Below are 16,855 nucleotides of genomic sequence, written 5' to 3' on the forward strand. Positions count from 1 at the left end.
CAAATAAGACGCAACGCGCTAATAATCGATAGCAAGTAGAAGAGGCAACGTGCACGACATTGCGAATCATGTAACAAAATTATTACACGAGAAAAGCGTTAAAAAAGAAAAAGAAAAAGAAAACAGTCAGTATCCCGTAGGTTATTAGCTTCTGGAAATGTAAAATACGAAGAACGTAATTTTAGCATCTCATTTATGGAATATTGCGAACGAAGTACAATCTTCGCTCTTGATCCTCCTATATCGGTCTATAAGTCTAGAGATGATACTCTGTTAGATTTCTGAGAGAGGATCGTGTAAGAATTTATCCGCTCTATGTTACGTAAAAGAGCGATCGATCATGTAAACGCCGTTATTTGACTTATTAACAAAATTGCGATTTCTTTCGTATAATGTAATTTGTAAGAAACACGTTATTTATTCGAGTCGCGAGAGTTCGAGTTGAAGATCTTATAGTCTTATCATTATATTTTCAAGGCCAAATGTGGATATATTTTGTTTGTTTAACGTACTGTACATGTATCGTTTCAATAAATTGATTATTTCATAGTTCTCTGGGTAACCGATTTTCGTTGATTTCCGTGTTTCGTTATTACGATGACGACGATCGTATTCGATATATCGTAATTGTGCTTTCTGTGTTATTCGGAGCAGGAGCAGCTTGCGGGACAGCAGACTTTATGGGTGAGTCCTGCTACACACGTTACCCGTTACTCTGTGGTGGCTTTGTTACAGTATATTATACGAACATATTGATTATATTATTTAACTGCATGAAGATAAATGATCAAAGACACCACTAATTACATATTCAAAAAGGGGATTATTTTTTATGCATTGAAAAGAGAAAATTTCCATAACTATGCAGCGAATAATTAAAATACTTTTCTCCTGCAAAAAGTTAATTTAAAAATCTCCCATAATATTCTTAGAGAATATTTCCGTAAGAGATACAAAATGGAAATTGAAGTAAATATTTTTCCATCTCTAGCTCCGTTTTATATAAACTTTATTATTCTTATTCTCCTTATTAATTCTTTTTTAAGGTGTGATTGAGAGAGATTGATAAAGTGCTTTAAAAAATAATCTCGATTCGATCCCAGCGATTATCATAACTTTGGTCTAAAGGCCTGGCATGTCGAAACATCTTTACTTACTATCCAGCTCATGCGAGTCTCCATTTTATTGCGTAATCAGTCAGGCTGATTAAGAGGGAGAGAAAGAGAGAGACAGTTATACATACATAGCTGCATGGACATAAATTGTTACCATATAAATTGTTCGTTTTTCTCTTTTGTGGAGATACATTTCACAGTTTCTAAAAGTTCGTCAGGGCTATTATGTAACCGGTATATAATCCGTTGCGATTGCGACAAGTCGGACGGTGCCGTATAATTCCGCGGGTCCATCACTGCCGTTTGCCGCGCTCTTCTTACCTCGAATAAATCCTCGTATTTACAATTACGTGACAATCGACACTCTGTAAACTTTACGCTCGAATACGAAAACACGGAGAGAATGTTTTTCGCTTCCGCGAACACACATACACACACACCGTTGGCTAAAATCATGTACATAACAGCCCCGATCACTTGACTTCCTCTCCTGGAGCCTCGTATTTTACAGCATGCTCCTTTTAGTATACATACAATGCCCAGTAAGTGTTTCGGCGACAGGCAGAGTCTTGAAACAAGTTTTTATGTCGATAGTTGGCACGAGTTTATTGGCGCTGTATTGTGCGACTTGCATGTTAGTGCTTACGTTACTGTTTGGCGTACCAAAGCGTTTTCTGAACTGCGTTAAGGGATACTTGACGTACTACTACCACGACAAATTTTTGCGATCGGATGCGGCCGTCGCTCATCGTCGTGTAAAAATCGCGTGCGACAATTCAGTGTTCCCTTAATTTCTACGACGGGAGCTTCTTCGTTTTATAAATGCGATCCTGATACGAGGCGTATTCTTCCTCCCCATCGTTCCCTCGTCTCTCACGATTATCTTCGATCAAGGTTTTGCCGAAACATTCGAAGAATTTTACTCGTCAGGGATGAATCGGTAACTGGTTACATTGCTTACGATTTAACAAAAGTTTCTTAAAGTCATTTGTTTCTCGAGACAAGTTAATTAAGAAGCGCCAGCTTCTAATATTAATAAGGGCCAAAGATACCGCATCTGAGCTTTCTCGCATTTTAATTCGTTTCTATTTATCGTAAGAAACTCTTTCTTCAAAAGCACTCTCGCAAAGATACGATGATGGAGAAAATCCAAGACATAAATACAAAGTGTTTTATGAATTTACTAATTTGCTTGCAAATTTATTTCCTCAATCAATAACAAACTAACAATAATGCATTCTACAGCTTGTAACAATTCAAAGCTAATATTGATGTCGAGTTATATCAACAATCCGGTTTAACCGGTCTTATATTAGCAACTCGGTGTTTTCTTTCGCTTCACAATTTTATATCTACACTACAATATAAGCGAGGAAAAGTAATATAGCTATAGCACAGTTATTGCAATTTAATATCGACACAACCGGTTTGTATTTTTCAGCAACAAGGAAAAAGTTTCGAAGCAGTACCACAGCAGTCCTTCGAAAATTATTTAATCGGCAAAAAATAATTATAAAATTTCGTTATTAATTTTTTTTTTTTTTAATTGAAATATATTTAAAATTCATCTAAATTTCAGACAAGTAGCTTATCTATAATGCTATGCTATTGATTAGGAATTATCTTATTGTTGGATATAGATCACACGTTATTTATCATTTATCTTATATGTCGTTGCAACGCTAAAAGTTTCTGATTATCAATTATCGTTTTATCAGAAACGTTATCGTTTTACATTGCATAGACATCAATTAGTATAGATTATATTATGATATTCAGCTGACGTACTTCGAGATACGAGTCATCGAATACACTAAAGAGGAAAGCCGAACATTTTTTTTTTTTTATCCGTTCAGAATGCATTATACGTACACGTTGCAGCAAACGAGCTTACGATACGTGTGCAATTATCCGCGTAAAGATAAAAGTAGGATCTCTCCGAAACCAAAGCCAAAAACGACTCGAGGTTCGTTTGGACATGTAACGTTATTGTCTTGCAGGGAAGAGGAGCTCGCCACTAACTCTAGCACGGAGACCGTCCTATCTGACGCCAAGATTGTCAACCATACCCACGCTACCGATAAACTATAGATCTAAACAATGAGAACGTATCTATAATCTGCAATCGATTTATTCGGAGAAAAATATCGTGGACGCTCTGGCGTGGTTAGCCAGAAACTATTATTGATCTATACATATTGTTATATACATATATATACATATATATATATATATATATATATATATATATCGAATGCCGGAAGAGAGCTGTAGCGTTCATTATATAGCGTGAGAAACTGTGTTAATCGATACGCACTGTGTAATTTCACATTATAAGCTACGATCCGATCTCGAGACTAGGCTCTCGCTAGCATTTTACTTACGAACTTTTACGAATATTTCGGCATCACCGAACCAGACCATCGCGTTCATCATATTGTGAAATAAATCTGTTTATTTAATTATCCGGATTGAATTTCTTTCTCTTCCATTCGTGTTGTGCGCCGCGAAATGTATTCATCGTCAGGATGGACTCTGATTTCTCGTTCGCGCGAGTCGGCGAAGCCAAGTCGCCATTTTCACGCGGCGACTCCACGTGAAATCGTATTATCCTCTGCACTAAAATGTTAATATACGCGCGTATCATAATTTGCTGTTTGTCAAAACTGTGACTTTATTTATTTGTAAATATTTCCCTTCATCTTTTTGATAGGAGATTATCTCTCGATGATTTTTTTTTTTTTTTTTTACATGTATAATTTGCCACAGGTTGCCGAATATAATGTTTGATTCTTTCTCTCTCTCTCTCTCTCTCTCTCTTTTTACCTCTCTCTCTTAGTATAAGTATACATATACATAAATTTTACTACACAGGCCAGTGAAACGCTGTACGCTAGTATTGCAAGATTAGAAACTGTGAAATGAATCATTATATACATATACGTATTTATATATTATATTGTCAAGTGTAGAAATACACGAATATCCGTGAAATTCGCGCACGGATTCTTGACGCTGCTCGTGATTTCAAGATCCGTGAATCCGTCCAGTTGTGGATCCACGGATCTCTGAATTCGAGAATGATCGATACGTACGGTCACAATAGATGGTAAAGAAAAAAAGTAAAATGTAATTTATTCTACGTACAACATTTGTTGTAACTCTCTCTAAAACGTTGAATAATATTTAGGTTCGGATAACCAGCTGAACAGTCGTTTGGGATATCAGTGGGTTAAAAGATATCAATTCTCATTCATTTATCATCTCGTCAAAATCGTAAATCGCGCAATCAGCATAAAGACGAACCTACATTTTCCCCTCTATAAATTTCGCATCTTGAGTTTTCTTTGCATCTGTAGCTGTGTTTCTCCTACATTTACTCATCATTCATTGTTTAAAATATCATACATCATCCAATTTAATAAGTTCAGCTGATCATATCGTAGTCTACGGTAACATCCGTCATGGTAAAATTGTAATAACGGTATAGCTGGCTCCAATAGATTTCCGATTCCTTGGATTCGAGTAAAAGCGAATTAAATTAGGAAAATATTGATGGCGAATGATAAGATAAAATTGTCAACTCTAGCGATGTATTTCATAAGATGCGACACAGTGCATAGTGCATGTCGAGTCGATGCTCCGGAAGAAAATTCATGTGATGAGAAAAGCGAAACAAAAAAGAGAAAAGAAAAAAAAAAGAATCAATAGAAATGTGATTTAAAGAAATGGAAACTTGGACAAGTCGCGTGATGTTTTACAGGAGCATGCTAAACTGTGTGAATGCATTAGAGGGACACATACCGCCAGCAGAGAGCGCAGCCCTGATGGTGGCAGAGGAGAAGCCACATCCTGATTCATGTAAGGCTTTAAAAAAAAAAAAAAAAAAAAAAAAAACCCTGATCAACATCGTTAACACGATAATGTGTAAAACCCTGTCATCTTCGTCCGCAAGAGCAAACAATTCTTTAAACACGGCTGTGAATTTATCGAAACGGAATTTTATTCTCTTTCGATACACTTTGTACGATGATTACGGATGATCAGGTGTTCTCGGTTCAACAGACGAACTCGATCCTTCGTAAACTTTATATCCTTATCTGTTAATGGATCGTTGACAATGTTTTGGCAATTTAAACGCATGGATGAATTAAATGAAAATTGACATACGAAAAGTGAAATATAAATCGAAATTAGATATTTCGGATTAGCTTCTTTTAATTATATGAGATTTTTGCATTTTTATCATTGCTTATTTATTTTATCATAACTCTTGCATATTATGTTTAAAATATTTATTAATAATTTTTTTAAACACCTGATCATCTTATCTATCGCACATTGAACTTTTGCATTAAATTTCTCTGCGTGTATTAAATGAATAGGATCGAATATTTTTAAATCATTAATAAATAATCGAATATCAGATCATTTAGTGTACAAGAATTGTTTGCCATGCGTTGCTTTACGCGCATACTCATCATTCTGCATGCCATATGTATGTTCGTAAGTTTTCCTGATTTGTAGTTTCATTGTGGAACATCTGTTTTGAATTTATTTGCGAACGTTACTTTTCTGCTTTCAGTATAATTCGAAAGTGCAGAGGCGTCAAAGTGCTGGTTATACGACAATCAAAGTATACATTGTGCTGCTTCGACATGCAAGACACACACGAGTGATTATAGCGAGAGAGAAAGCATTATCAATACTTTATTTATCTTTTCGCGATAACAAGTTAATTAAGAAAAGAGAAAGACAGATCATAATGTCGCAACGTGTACTCTATATTGAAAGATCCCAAAGAGAATTTAATCTATTTATAACATCGTCCATCTATTAGAATAATTGCACAAATAATTGATCAAATATTTTTTTTTTTTTTTTATTCTCTGCGAGAAAAATTGAATTTCAAACAAAATCTCGTTGTTTTCGAGAAACGTCACTTTTCAGTGGCATGCTTGCTTACATTCACATTTTCATTTTCTCATTCTACGTGTAATAATTTACGTTGAACATCGATCTAGTAATTTTCTATTTTGGCTTTTTTGGTTTCACACACCGCTTGAGTTAGGGTACTCTCGCGACATATACCGAAAACTCTCGCTGGATTTTCAGAGTTCACTAGAGCTTATTTTTCTGACAATGCATAATCATGTATCGAAAATATAGAGAAGCAAGCTGATATAATTACGTTACACGTCAATCGAACAATCGAAAATATATTGCCTTTGAACAGCAACAGATTCTCGGCGATATCTTCGCGATAATCTGTAATAAACTGTAAACGATATCTGTATCACACACACACACATATACACACAGAATAATAAGCTCTATATGTATTACATACGTACTATATTTATCGTCATCTCTGTACAACATGACAGTTTCCCATCCTGTATTGTATTTACACATTTTGAAATTAATTAATGTTACGTAATTTCGCGCTAAACGAGAAATTGGGTATAGATGTATACTCATATACTGCTTTATTTATACGAATATTATATCGTATATATATTATATAAATATATCTTATGCGCTATCGACACTGGCCTTTGTAGTAGTTTAAATGGAAGGCAGGCCAATCTCTCATTGACACATATTATATACTGACATAGCATCTCTGTGAAATTGATGTGGCAATCCGGGGCGAGGATTTATTTCGTTATGTAATGAATTCTTAGGCCAATGTACATATACATACGTATACTTGGCGTTGTTGCTGTTAATTTTAGTTAAATGCTGTACAATAAACTCTCGCAGCATGAATGGTGTAACGGGCATGCGCGCATGAGTGTAATCTCTAGTGCGTAGAAACGAAGAGCAGTTTCATCTCCCGTGACAATTTTCAGCTTCGGACGTTTGGCTTTGAAAACTTTAAGTCACTTAATCGAATTTCATTATTAATTTAATTATTAATTAATAATTGTAATTAAGATATCTCGCGTGTTGCAAGAGGAAGACACGAATATCTTGTTAATTGTATATACGAACGAGTGTACACAATATGTTTTCTTAAATTGAAAAAAATTTGCTAAAACTGCATAAAAGGTAATACACATCTAAATATATTGTAGGGGAGGTTTTTCTGAATAATCCCCCGCAAAAAAATTTGTATAGGGGACATTAGTTTGGGATGTAACAAATTAAAATTTCATACAGTTTTAATGCTTTTTCTATTATAAAATAAGGAAGAATAAAGTATGTTTACGTTGTATTCGCGTAGAGCAGACGTGGAGAAAGTGTTCGTTTACATTTACAGGATAGGTATACCCTCATGGATTCGCCCCTCCCCCGCCCACGCATTCAATAAATAATATTTTTGAGGACATGAAGAATCTTAGGAATTCATGTAGTCGTATGTTGAAAACTGTTAACGAAACGCGAGAAATAAACGAAACACATTATTCATAAAATATCCATGACCGAGTATCTATTTCGTAAATGTAAACAAACACTTTTCCGTCTGCTCTACAACAAATACAACGTATTACAAGCTTCTTCGCTTTTCCTAATTATTTTATAATATTTGAGAAAAAGCATTAAAACTGCGAAACTTTAATTTATTACATCTCTTAAATCAATGCTGTTCCTTATTTATTTCTTGCGGGGAATTACTCAGGAAATCCTCTCCTATAATATATTTAAATTAGCGATTAAATCGAAAATATCTTATCTTTTATACAATTTTACCAAAAATTTTTTTTAAATAAAGCAATATCCGGACATCGCGCGCGTGCATACAGACAGCGATAATACACTAATCCTTGTTTGTTGCTTGGAAATTTCGTTTAAAAATATTCGTAGCAAACGAATATTTATCTTGCGGCAGAAACGCTTATCTCTTGTCTTAAACATCGATCGCGTACATCCGGAAAACTTCTAGCATCGAACAGAATAATTCCCAACGCGATTAACCTTCTTTTTGGCCAGTTTATATGAACGCGCTTAAAAATTGCATGGGATTAGCTCTGAGATTGTTAAGAGTAGCAATGGCTATAAAGAAGGAGTTTATCACTCGACGCCGTCTTGAATTTCGAAGATAATTGCTAAACACATATATACAAAGACGAAGTGTCATTTCCCAGCAACGCGGATTAATCCGATCGAGGAAATACCGAGGCACAAGGATCGAGAGTGCGGTAGAAGCTTGCTTGTTGTCCTGACACCAGAGACATATACATATTCGAGCATATACTTTAGCAATGTGTCCGGAAAGTAGTTGACGAATAATTGATACACGCGTCGAGGGAATCGCGCACATACGTGAGATTAACGTGCACCCCACAGTTGTGTTTGCAGCTGGATCCGAGCGCTCTTCCGTCGCTCCCGCTCAGCCGGAGAGACCACCGCCCCCGCTTCCCCCGCCACGCTTTCCGAACAGCGGTGTCTGACAATGGGAAACAGCTCCTCTTAATATCGGTAACCTAGTGATCATGAACGCGCCGATATCGCTGCCGCTGCTGCTCACTACCAGCAGCCTTAGCCTAGAGACGCAGCTGTACGAGATCATCACCGAGAGCGGTAAGGCGTGCGCGGCCTTCCTGCGGAAGAGTCTGCGACGCGCGACCAGCCTCGGCTGGAGCGCGACCGAGGGCTTCGAGACAACGGGGATGACGATGGCGACGAGCGGCGCGATTTGCAGCGAGCAGTGAGAGGAGAACCGGAAACGAGAAACGCGAAGCGGAGTATTGCGAGAAATCTCATCATCGGTACAGGCGATACGTACGAGTGACGAGTGTTCCTCGTTTCATCGATCGCGATCTCTCTCTGTGTATGTGTGTATGTCTGTCTGTCTGTCTATCTCTCCGCGAGTTGAATTAGGATGAACGAAGGGGGCGTAGGCGGTCGATCGGGGCAATTTTTCCAAGTATCATGGAACGAATGCACTCCGATGTTTTAACAAGGCAGTGCGATATTTTTTTTCAATCGTGTAACCGCGCTCGATCAGGCGCGAGATCGTTTCTTAATCGTATCGTGATATTTATTAAATAAGTATAATTGCGACTTGCGAGTCGTGACTTCGTAACGATTATTGGGATCGTTAGGAAAAATTCCGTTCGTGATGTCGAAATTATCCCGATCGAGCTTGCTCATCTCGATGATACCTAACGACGATAAATTAATTCGAGATGTCATGAAATGTTTCGAATATCAAATGAATGCTTCGAGCTCAATTTCCTAGCAGGTTAATATCGAAAGATGCCAACAGGTCCAAGATATCTCGGCGTAGAGACACGATCCTCCTCCTCGTAGGAGCGAAACGATCCGATCTTCCCTCGGGTATTCGAATCGGGAAAAGACGTAACCGCGCGCGCGGACGATGAGAAGACGAGCATGAGCGATCGAGAGATAGATTAATCGAGATGTGGCGAAAGTGATTTGTGCCTAGACGAGTATGTTTGGGGAAATGGAAAATGCCTAAGAATCGCTGCATCGGCGATCGCGCACTAATATACGAGTACTCGGAACTTTCTGCGACATGGAAGGATATCGAAATGTGAATCGGCAGACACACACGCACGCGAGGAGACAGGAGAGGGGGAGGCACAAGCTTGGCGAAGGCGCACTCTTTGTCAGTTAGCACCCCCTTTCCCAGTAGCAACCCCTTCGTCCTCGAGAGAGAGAGAGAGAGAGAGAGAGAGAGAACGAAGGCGACGATATCTATAATAATATATCCCTTCACTTTTATATCATTAATTTTCTAGAACTCATGTGTCGTTTTTTGTATCACACTCTGTCCTCTGTATCTTACGATTCATCGCAACGTGTTGTGTATTTATTAAGCCGCGCGCTGTTACTTCCGCGACGACGACGATGGGATGGGATGGGATAGATATACTGTGCGCGTGACTGCCATAAACCCGCGACAAATTCAGAAGATTACGCGACCTACCCTCGAGACACTGTGATATTTTCTTTTCGTCGTTTCCGGCGTTCGATTCCGGAATTATCGAGAGCGAGTCTATGCTATATAACCGGAGAGACGGAAACGTATCGAATTCGTTCGCTTCGTGGAAGGATTGATTAATTTCCGAATGAACGATCGGAATATTTAAAAGCGTTGAAACGATAAAAAAATTCGCCGGTTAAAGGTGCTTCGACTTCTGTGAAAAAAAAAAAGAAGAAATGGGGAATTAAAAGGAATTAAGATGAAGTCCTGCCGATTCTTTTTAATCCGCCTATTTCTCGTTGCGAGGGAAGGCTAGCAATTTTTCGAAATTTACAAAATCAAAGGGGACGGGAAAAAGAATTACTTGCCTTTATAAATCGCGGTGCGTAACAGTGCGTTAACGAACAAGTAGCAGCGACTCTCGTATCGAAGATCTCAAATTGGGCATCGACCAAATGCATTAAATTAATGTCGAAAGAAACCGCATGGAATTATTAGCTTTATCTTTCCATTAGCCGCGACCTCGACGACGTTAGCGATCACGTCGCAACTCATACGGTGCCTCTCGACCGCAGTATATTCACAAACTAATCAACCATACTTTATCTCTCTCACAAGAGACGCAGGGTACAATTACAATACACTTTCGGCCGAGTGAATGTGCCGATTCCTTAATTATTCGCATCTCAAATATTTCCGCAATATATTGTATTTTGAAATTATTTTAAATCGATAATGAACGATAAGATCCAAACGGAAAAAAAAAAAAAACACGGAAAATATGCGAATAAAATAATGTATCAAAATTTATCTAAAAATAAGTTATGAATTGAAGTAAAATTGTAAATCTTTTTTCGAAAATTGATTTACAATTGTAATTACGTCTCTGACTTCAAATAAATCCATGATATATCGATCGACATTTCGGGATCGTCGATGCATTTTTTTATCGCGATAGGAATCGATACTTTCTCGTCCGAATCGCGAAATCAATAACAGCAGCCTGTCTGCGCATAGGCATGCCTTTTCTTACTCCGTCATTGATCTCTCTTCCCTCCCCCCCCCCCTCCCTCTCCCCCTCCACCGCTGCTATCGATCCTTTTAACGGAAGTGCACACGATTCGATATTTCGGGACTCCAAGGGAGACGTCGATCTCTCCCTACGTGCTGTACATATACGTGTATATATACTTGTATACTTTTACTCTGTACTTGAGAGACGTCGCCGGGCCATAGCAAGTGTATAATAATCCAATATATAACCGGAGAACTAGCGTATACTCCGTTTCCCGCTAAAGTAGCCTTACCGACGAGTGACACAAACGAGGACAAGTATATCTGCGCCGACACCGACTCAGAGCCGTTTTAGATCCCAAATAAGTCGATCGAGCAACCGTGGACTCCTTCGAGAGAAGCTCCCTTCCTCTCTTTCGCGTTAGTACGAGCTAACGAAATCGGCGGTGATTGCGCATCCGTGGCTTCTATCGTTTGTCGTTTTACGTTGCGTTCACGCCTATCCGCATGCAAGAGCTCAACGCGATCTGATGAATTCGTAGAACCGTTAATATTACGCAGAAATGTCTCACCGATCTGACGACTGTCGCGGTCCGCGTCTTTTGGTACATCCGAGCATTGATGAATAAATCTTGATATCCGTGAAGAGCCATTGTCTCAGTCTTCATCCCGATTAATCTGTAAAAAAGAAAGAAAGAAATGGATGGTTATTTATCTTGTACGAGTCTCTAATTTTCCGAAACAGAAATTAATGTTTAAAAATCTTATCATTCCTTTATCCATCTCTCTACTAATATTTACATATCTCTCTTAATAGAATTAAATAAATTAATATTTCCCTTAATCAGGATTGAAATATTTTACAGAGAATCTTTTTTATATTTTGTGTAATGATCGTTTTTTAATAAAAGCATCTTTATTAGTTATGCGAATTTTTCGATAATTGAAATATATATATATATATATGATGGCCAAGTATTTCCGAAACTTAAATCATTTTTTTGTTATTTTATATAAAATATTTCCGAAATTTTATATATATATTAGCCTTTTTCTAATATCATTGCTTAAATTTTTGTAAAAAAAGTGAGCCGAGATTAATTTCATACCTTTGTTAATGAAAAGATTATTTATCCAAACACGCTCATAAAGAATAAAAATTGATGCTAACGTATTAAAAATAAAAAGGATATGATAGAAAGACAAAGAAAGCCTAAAATTTCAAAGATCAAATTTAAATTCCTGGTGATTTTTTTTTTCTAAAGCAACTCTACTTGTGCGAGGTAAACGTGATTTAAATAAATACACTGTTTCAAAGATCACGACGTAAATGCAATATTTAGAATAGAGAGGATAAATGAATGTGAGGAAAAGAAGATCCAGATGGGATCACGCACGAAACGCGTCGTACGATCTATCAGATATTCGAACGAGAGCAACTATAAAGGAAATTTTTAATTATAGGCTGTCCAAAACATACAGAATCAGTGAGAAAGGCAATAAAGCTATATTGAACTGAAAAAGAAAAAAATATACTAAAGTAGATCTTCTTGCATTATATGAGTATTACCAGAGAATTCAGAATATTATATTAATTATCGATAACTCTAGATTATAGATATATATACATATAGAAACTATATATAGCTATTAGATGATAGTATATATATATATATATAGCACGACGTATAACAAGAGCTAATTAATATAATTGGAAACTTCACCGAGACGGGCGAATAAACTCTCTCTCTCTCTCTCTCTCTTTCTCACACACACCTGTGCAATGACTGTATAATAATTATATCGCCGGTGGTATATCGCCATTATATCACCATTTTGGAATCATCATTACAAGCTTATTAACTAACGCGGTAATTACCGAGAGATATGATGTACGTGCGATTATATTTTGGTTCAAATTAGACGCGTCGATTCCGGGAACTCTCGCAGATTTTCAAACCCGACGTGTATGCAAATTATATCGCCATAGTAAAAAGAAATAGCGAAAGCGCATCGATTATTATTGTAGCTGTAAAACTATATAACCGGCTCCCAACATCGTACTGCGGCGACACACACACCTGTTGAAGAAACCTTCTTTCGATTACCACCTCATCGAGAAAAGGCATGCTGCGATATGTGTTCACAAAAGATAGATCATTGGCACCAAAACGTTATCATTATCACACGCGCGGTAATTTCTATATCCTCGAGAAAATGCAGTATGCCGTAACGTAATTAAAAAAAATAAAAAAAAAATAAAAAAAATCGACGCGACATCCGTAAGCGAGTTACGAAAGGTGTTTCTGTCTGGGTGCAATTATGCATCTCGAGAAAGAAAGCATCAGTATGAAAGGCCTTTCTTAATCCTTACGTGCGAAAAGGATTACACTTATCTATAATTGAGACCCACGTATATATAATATTATAACGAGAATAATTCGTTTCTAAAAAAATTGTAATAACGCGCGCGCGTATACATATATACATATATACATATATATTATTAAAAAAAAAAAGAAAAAAAAATGGCTACTTTAAACGCGAAGATCTAATAATGTATTTCGCACTCATCACGACTTTGATAAAAAGATAAGCAATGATCGCATCAATGGTTTCGAGTCAATGACATAATATTAAACTCATTGAGTATTACAACGTTTATAGAGCCTTAAAGAGGGAAATAAAAGAGAAAAGAGAAAAAGAGCAAGAGAAATTTTCGAACAGTCCAGCAAAGTATAAGTGATTACAATAACGATTTGTAAAATAAGTTCACTGCCACTCAAACGACTTGCGCCCCTTAGGAGAGCGCCAATATTCCAAGATGTGAATGTGTACAGTTATGTGAAAAGTATATTATATAATAACGTAATTATATTTACATATGATATTAATTAGTATTATGTAAAACTAAATAGCATGTAACGATACTAAGAGTGGTATACATACGTAGAACATAGGTAACGAGAAAGAAAAAAAAATACACTCACGTACATACATATACTGATCGCAGATTTATTTCAAGGAAAATATTTACGCGCCCGTTCATTTCTACATTACGATTCTAAAAATTAGTACTAACACATATAGGTTTCCTTTGCTGAACGATAATCATTCGATTGGTATAATATATACCTTTTCCCTTTGACGTCGCTTTTACAATACGAAAAAGGGCATCTATTTTTATCTATAAATATAAGTTCGAAAACCGAGATTTCAAATATCGTCGCTATCAATAAATCTGACGAAATTTAATCGTATATTTGATCAGCTTTCCATTGTGAGCGCGATCGACAGTGCCCGCGTAATATGACGTACGTTGTTTCCGATTAATGTTGTCTAATGCTTTGCAATTTTTCTCTCACAGAACGTAAATATGTGCGATTTGCATTTGTTAAATATTATGTAACTGAATTCTTTTTATAAAAGCCCTTACATTCTCTCTGTGAAAATGTTTTACTTTACCTTGTCATCATCCTAACAACGAACAACACGACAGAGCGCGCGCGTTATTATATTATCGCAAAATCAATCAGTAAAAACGTGCGATATTTATTGAAATAGATAGGAGTGTTTTACTATTATTTATTAAAAATTTTCATATCACATTGACATATATAATATTCCAGTCGATGAATGTTTTTGGACAAAAAATATAGGCATTAAATATTATTATACTTCATTATTGTATATATTATTAATAAAGTACTTGCAAAGATCCACATTTATTCAACTGAAATGCAAGACACTGAACTTGTGTCTTACGGCTTGCATTCCTGATGATAAGGCTCCAAAGTCCGAAAATCTCTCCAAGTTGGAGGCAGCGCGCTGTGCAAATGCAAACCACAGCGTTTGCAAGGTTCGCTAAATAAATTGTTTAGACCATGTAACCATGTCTGAAAATGAGAGAAAATATGATAACGACTGCATAAATCGCGCGCATCCACGATCTCCACGAGGGATTAAAGTAATTTAACAGGCAATTAAAATAGCAATCAAGCAGATTCAGTAATATAATATTCATGACACAAATACACATAATCATTAGCGAGTCATTACCATAAATGATCGCACTGCTAATTCGGGTAATGCGAGCGAGTGGAAGTGCAACATTGCCGCGTGCGCGTTCTCCGTCACTTTGCGGAAGACTTTATGCCTAGATTCCGTCCATAAATCCATCGTTTCACCGTAACCCTTGATTACGACCCGCTCTATCATCAATCCTTTAAACGCTATCAACGCCTTCAGGACATGCCCCAATGTAACATGTAATACAGCATTCGATGCAAATGGACGGGATACAGACACTGTCATGTCACTAAACTGCCGTTCGACTGTTGATAGCATGGAATCGACTTGCCTATTTAGACGCACATTAAAATACATTCAAATCAAATCAATCTCATGTTCCAAAATTAAAGAATCACGTTTTTTTTGTCTCATGCATCATTAAAATTAAGAGGAGCTTACGCTTGAGACACATTATGACTACTGGTGTAGAACGGTCTTGCCTTCTTTGTTCTACTTGCAACCATATAAGATCTCTTTAGCGAATTTTGATTGAGCAATGTATAAGCAACATTACTATACTCATGAATCTTATCTGTCCACTTATAACAATTGACAAGTGTACTATAAAGCGCTTGTCTTTCTTGTGTCGTTTCCTGACTAAGATATGTTGTGCTAGCTAAATTAAATGGACCTGGTGGTGGATTTAAACTACTTATCACCTGTTCTACATCCCTGTGTTTCAAACGGCAAATATTAATCGCATAATTGAATTGTTTCATAATAATATAATCCAATAATGAAACTATTATATTATCCCATTAGATATGAGAACAAAATTATGTCTCATTAGTTTGATTTTTAGTGATTATTTTATTTAATCTATTTAGTTACCTCAAGTTATGATTCACAGTAGTCAATAATTCCTGTAACTCTAATAGATACTTGGATTCTTTATTTTCGTCTCCATGCTCCGCCCGTAAACCATTTCCAAGAGAATCAAATACTTGTCCAACATTTGAACGAAGTACTTTGATAGCTGTTAGCGCTGTCTGTAGCTGCTCCATTTTTACACCTGTTAAAACGTTGTACTCTCTTCGCAATGTATATGTTTTTCAATGTATCACAAATCTGCACTTAACGTAATATTTATAAAAGGCTTCGGTTAATGCAATTAACGATTCATTTATGTTTTGTGAAAAATAATTTGTATTGATGATGAAAGTGTTTTTAAAAATATTACACCAAATATTGCATACCTACTGTTTTAGTAGAGAACAGCGTTCAATTTTTGATTTTAATTTCTTATTTTATATCAAACACACTCCATATAGAAAAGAATCTGTCTATTCAGATACGATATAATGCTTGATAACCTATAATATAAGAACATATTATATTTAATATATCCTATCCTGTGCGTGTGGTGTCAATTGTAAAAGTATACAAAATCGCTGAAATGTATGTTTTTATTAATTTTTAATCTTTTCTCACACAATCGTCGACTAAAGATGATAGCCTTTGATTTTTGGCAAGCGCTTATGATGTGGACTGTAGTCGATAGTTTTGAATTCAAAATAAACTTGGATAACAACAAATATATCTGGACAGATTAATTAATATATCAAGATCTTTCTCTAATGAAAAACTGGCGATGCATATTTACTTTCCACATCCTTCTTTTCTTCGTCCTGACGGGACGCAAAATCATGACACTATATACCGCCATCTGCCATATGATTTTCATTCACCTCCGAGTATGTAAATCAGAGAACGTAATAGTAACTCTATAGTTTCTGATTGATCCAGTTAAGTAGCACGT

General features: G+C 36.5%; 2 protein-coding genes across 31 annotated transcripts in view; one reads left to right on the plus strand and one right to left on the minus strand.

Annotated features, from left to right (window-relative positions):
- The window catches only part of Glut1 (Glucose transporter 1), a 31,974-nt gene extending 21,199 nt beyond the window's left edge, over window positions 1-10,775 (plus strand). For 5 of the 25 annotated variants that reach the window (XM_070295017.1, XM_070294999.1, XM_070295040.1 and 2 more), the window contains 3 exons: window positions 652-684; window positions 4,879-4,976; window positions 8,409-10,775. In XM_070295017.1, the coding sequence (XP_070151118.1) occupies window positions 652-684; window positions 4,879-4,976; window positions 8,409-8,512 (235 nt within the window). In that variant the 3' untranslated portion in view covers window positions 8,513-10,775. The other 20 variants (XM_070295193.1, XM_070295184.1, XM_070295203.1 and 17 more) reach the window with 17 other exon arrangements.
- A 348-nt stretch (window positions 10,776-11,123) lies between these two features.
- On the minus strand, window positions 11,124-16,787 carry Med27 (mediator complex subunit 27). Of its 6 annotated transcripts, none has more exons than XM_070295337.1 (7): window positions 16,528-16,787; window positions 16,293-16,409; window positions 15,928-16,164; window positions 15,496-15,768; window positions 15,085-15,385; window positions 14,739-14,921; window positions 11,124-11,703 (listed from the first exon to the last, which is right to left on the minus strand). In XM_070295337.1, exons 3-6 carry the CDS (start codon window positions 16,098-16,100, stop codon window positions 14,787-14,789), a joined length of 882 nt encoding a protein of 293 aa, XP_070151438.1. In that variant the 5' UTR covers window positions 16,101-16,164; window positions 16,293-16,409; window positions 16,528-16,787; the 3' UTR covers window positions 11,124-11,703; window positions 14,739-14,786. The 6 variants fall into 6 exon arrangements, with proteins under 6 accessions (XP_070151438.1, XP_070151472.1, XP_070151462.1 ...); XM_070295371.1 differs by lacking the exon at window positions 11,124-11,703 and having other exon boundaries at window positions 14,603-14,921; window positions 16,528-16,636; window positions 16,700-16,757; XM_070295361.1 differs by lacking the exon at window positions 11,124-11,703 and having other exon boundaries at window positions 14,603-14,921; window positions 16,297-16,409.
- Between the last annotated feature and the right edge of the window lie 68 nt (window positions 16,788-16,855).

This window comes from Polyergus mexicanus, unplaced genomic scaffold, assembly GCF_030449975.1.
Source record: "Polyergus mexicanus isolate NDT 795.1 unplaced genomic scaffold, iyPolMexi1.0 SCAF_1, whole genome shotgun sequence".
NCBI classification, from domain to species: domain Eukaryota; kingdom Metazoa; phylum Arthropoda; class Insecta; order Hymenoptera; family Formicidae; genus Polyergus; species Polyergus mexicanus.

What these genes read in the sequence shown, in the direction of transcription:
- Med27 (XM_070295337.1), bottom strand. Translation starts at nt 16,100, where the DNA reads ATGGAGCAGCTACAGACAGCGCTAACAGCTATCAAAGTACTTCGTTCA. An exon ending in ACTGTGAATCATAACTTGAG is followed by an intron (nt 15,769 to 15,927) that starts GTAACTAAATAG and finishes TTTGAAACACAG; the next exon opens with GGATGTAGAACAGGTGATAA. An exon ending in AGTCATAATGTGTCTCAAGC is followed by an intron (nt 15,386 to 15,495) that starts GTAAGCTCCTCT and finishes GCGTCTAAATAG; the next exon opens with GCAAGTCGATTCCATGCTAT.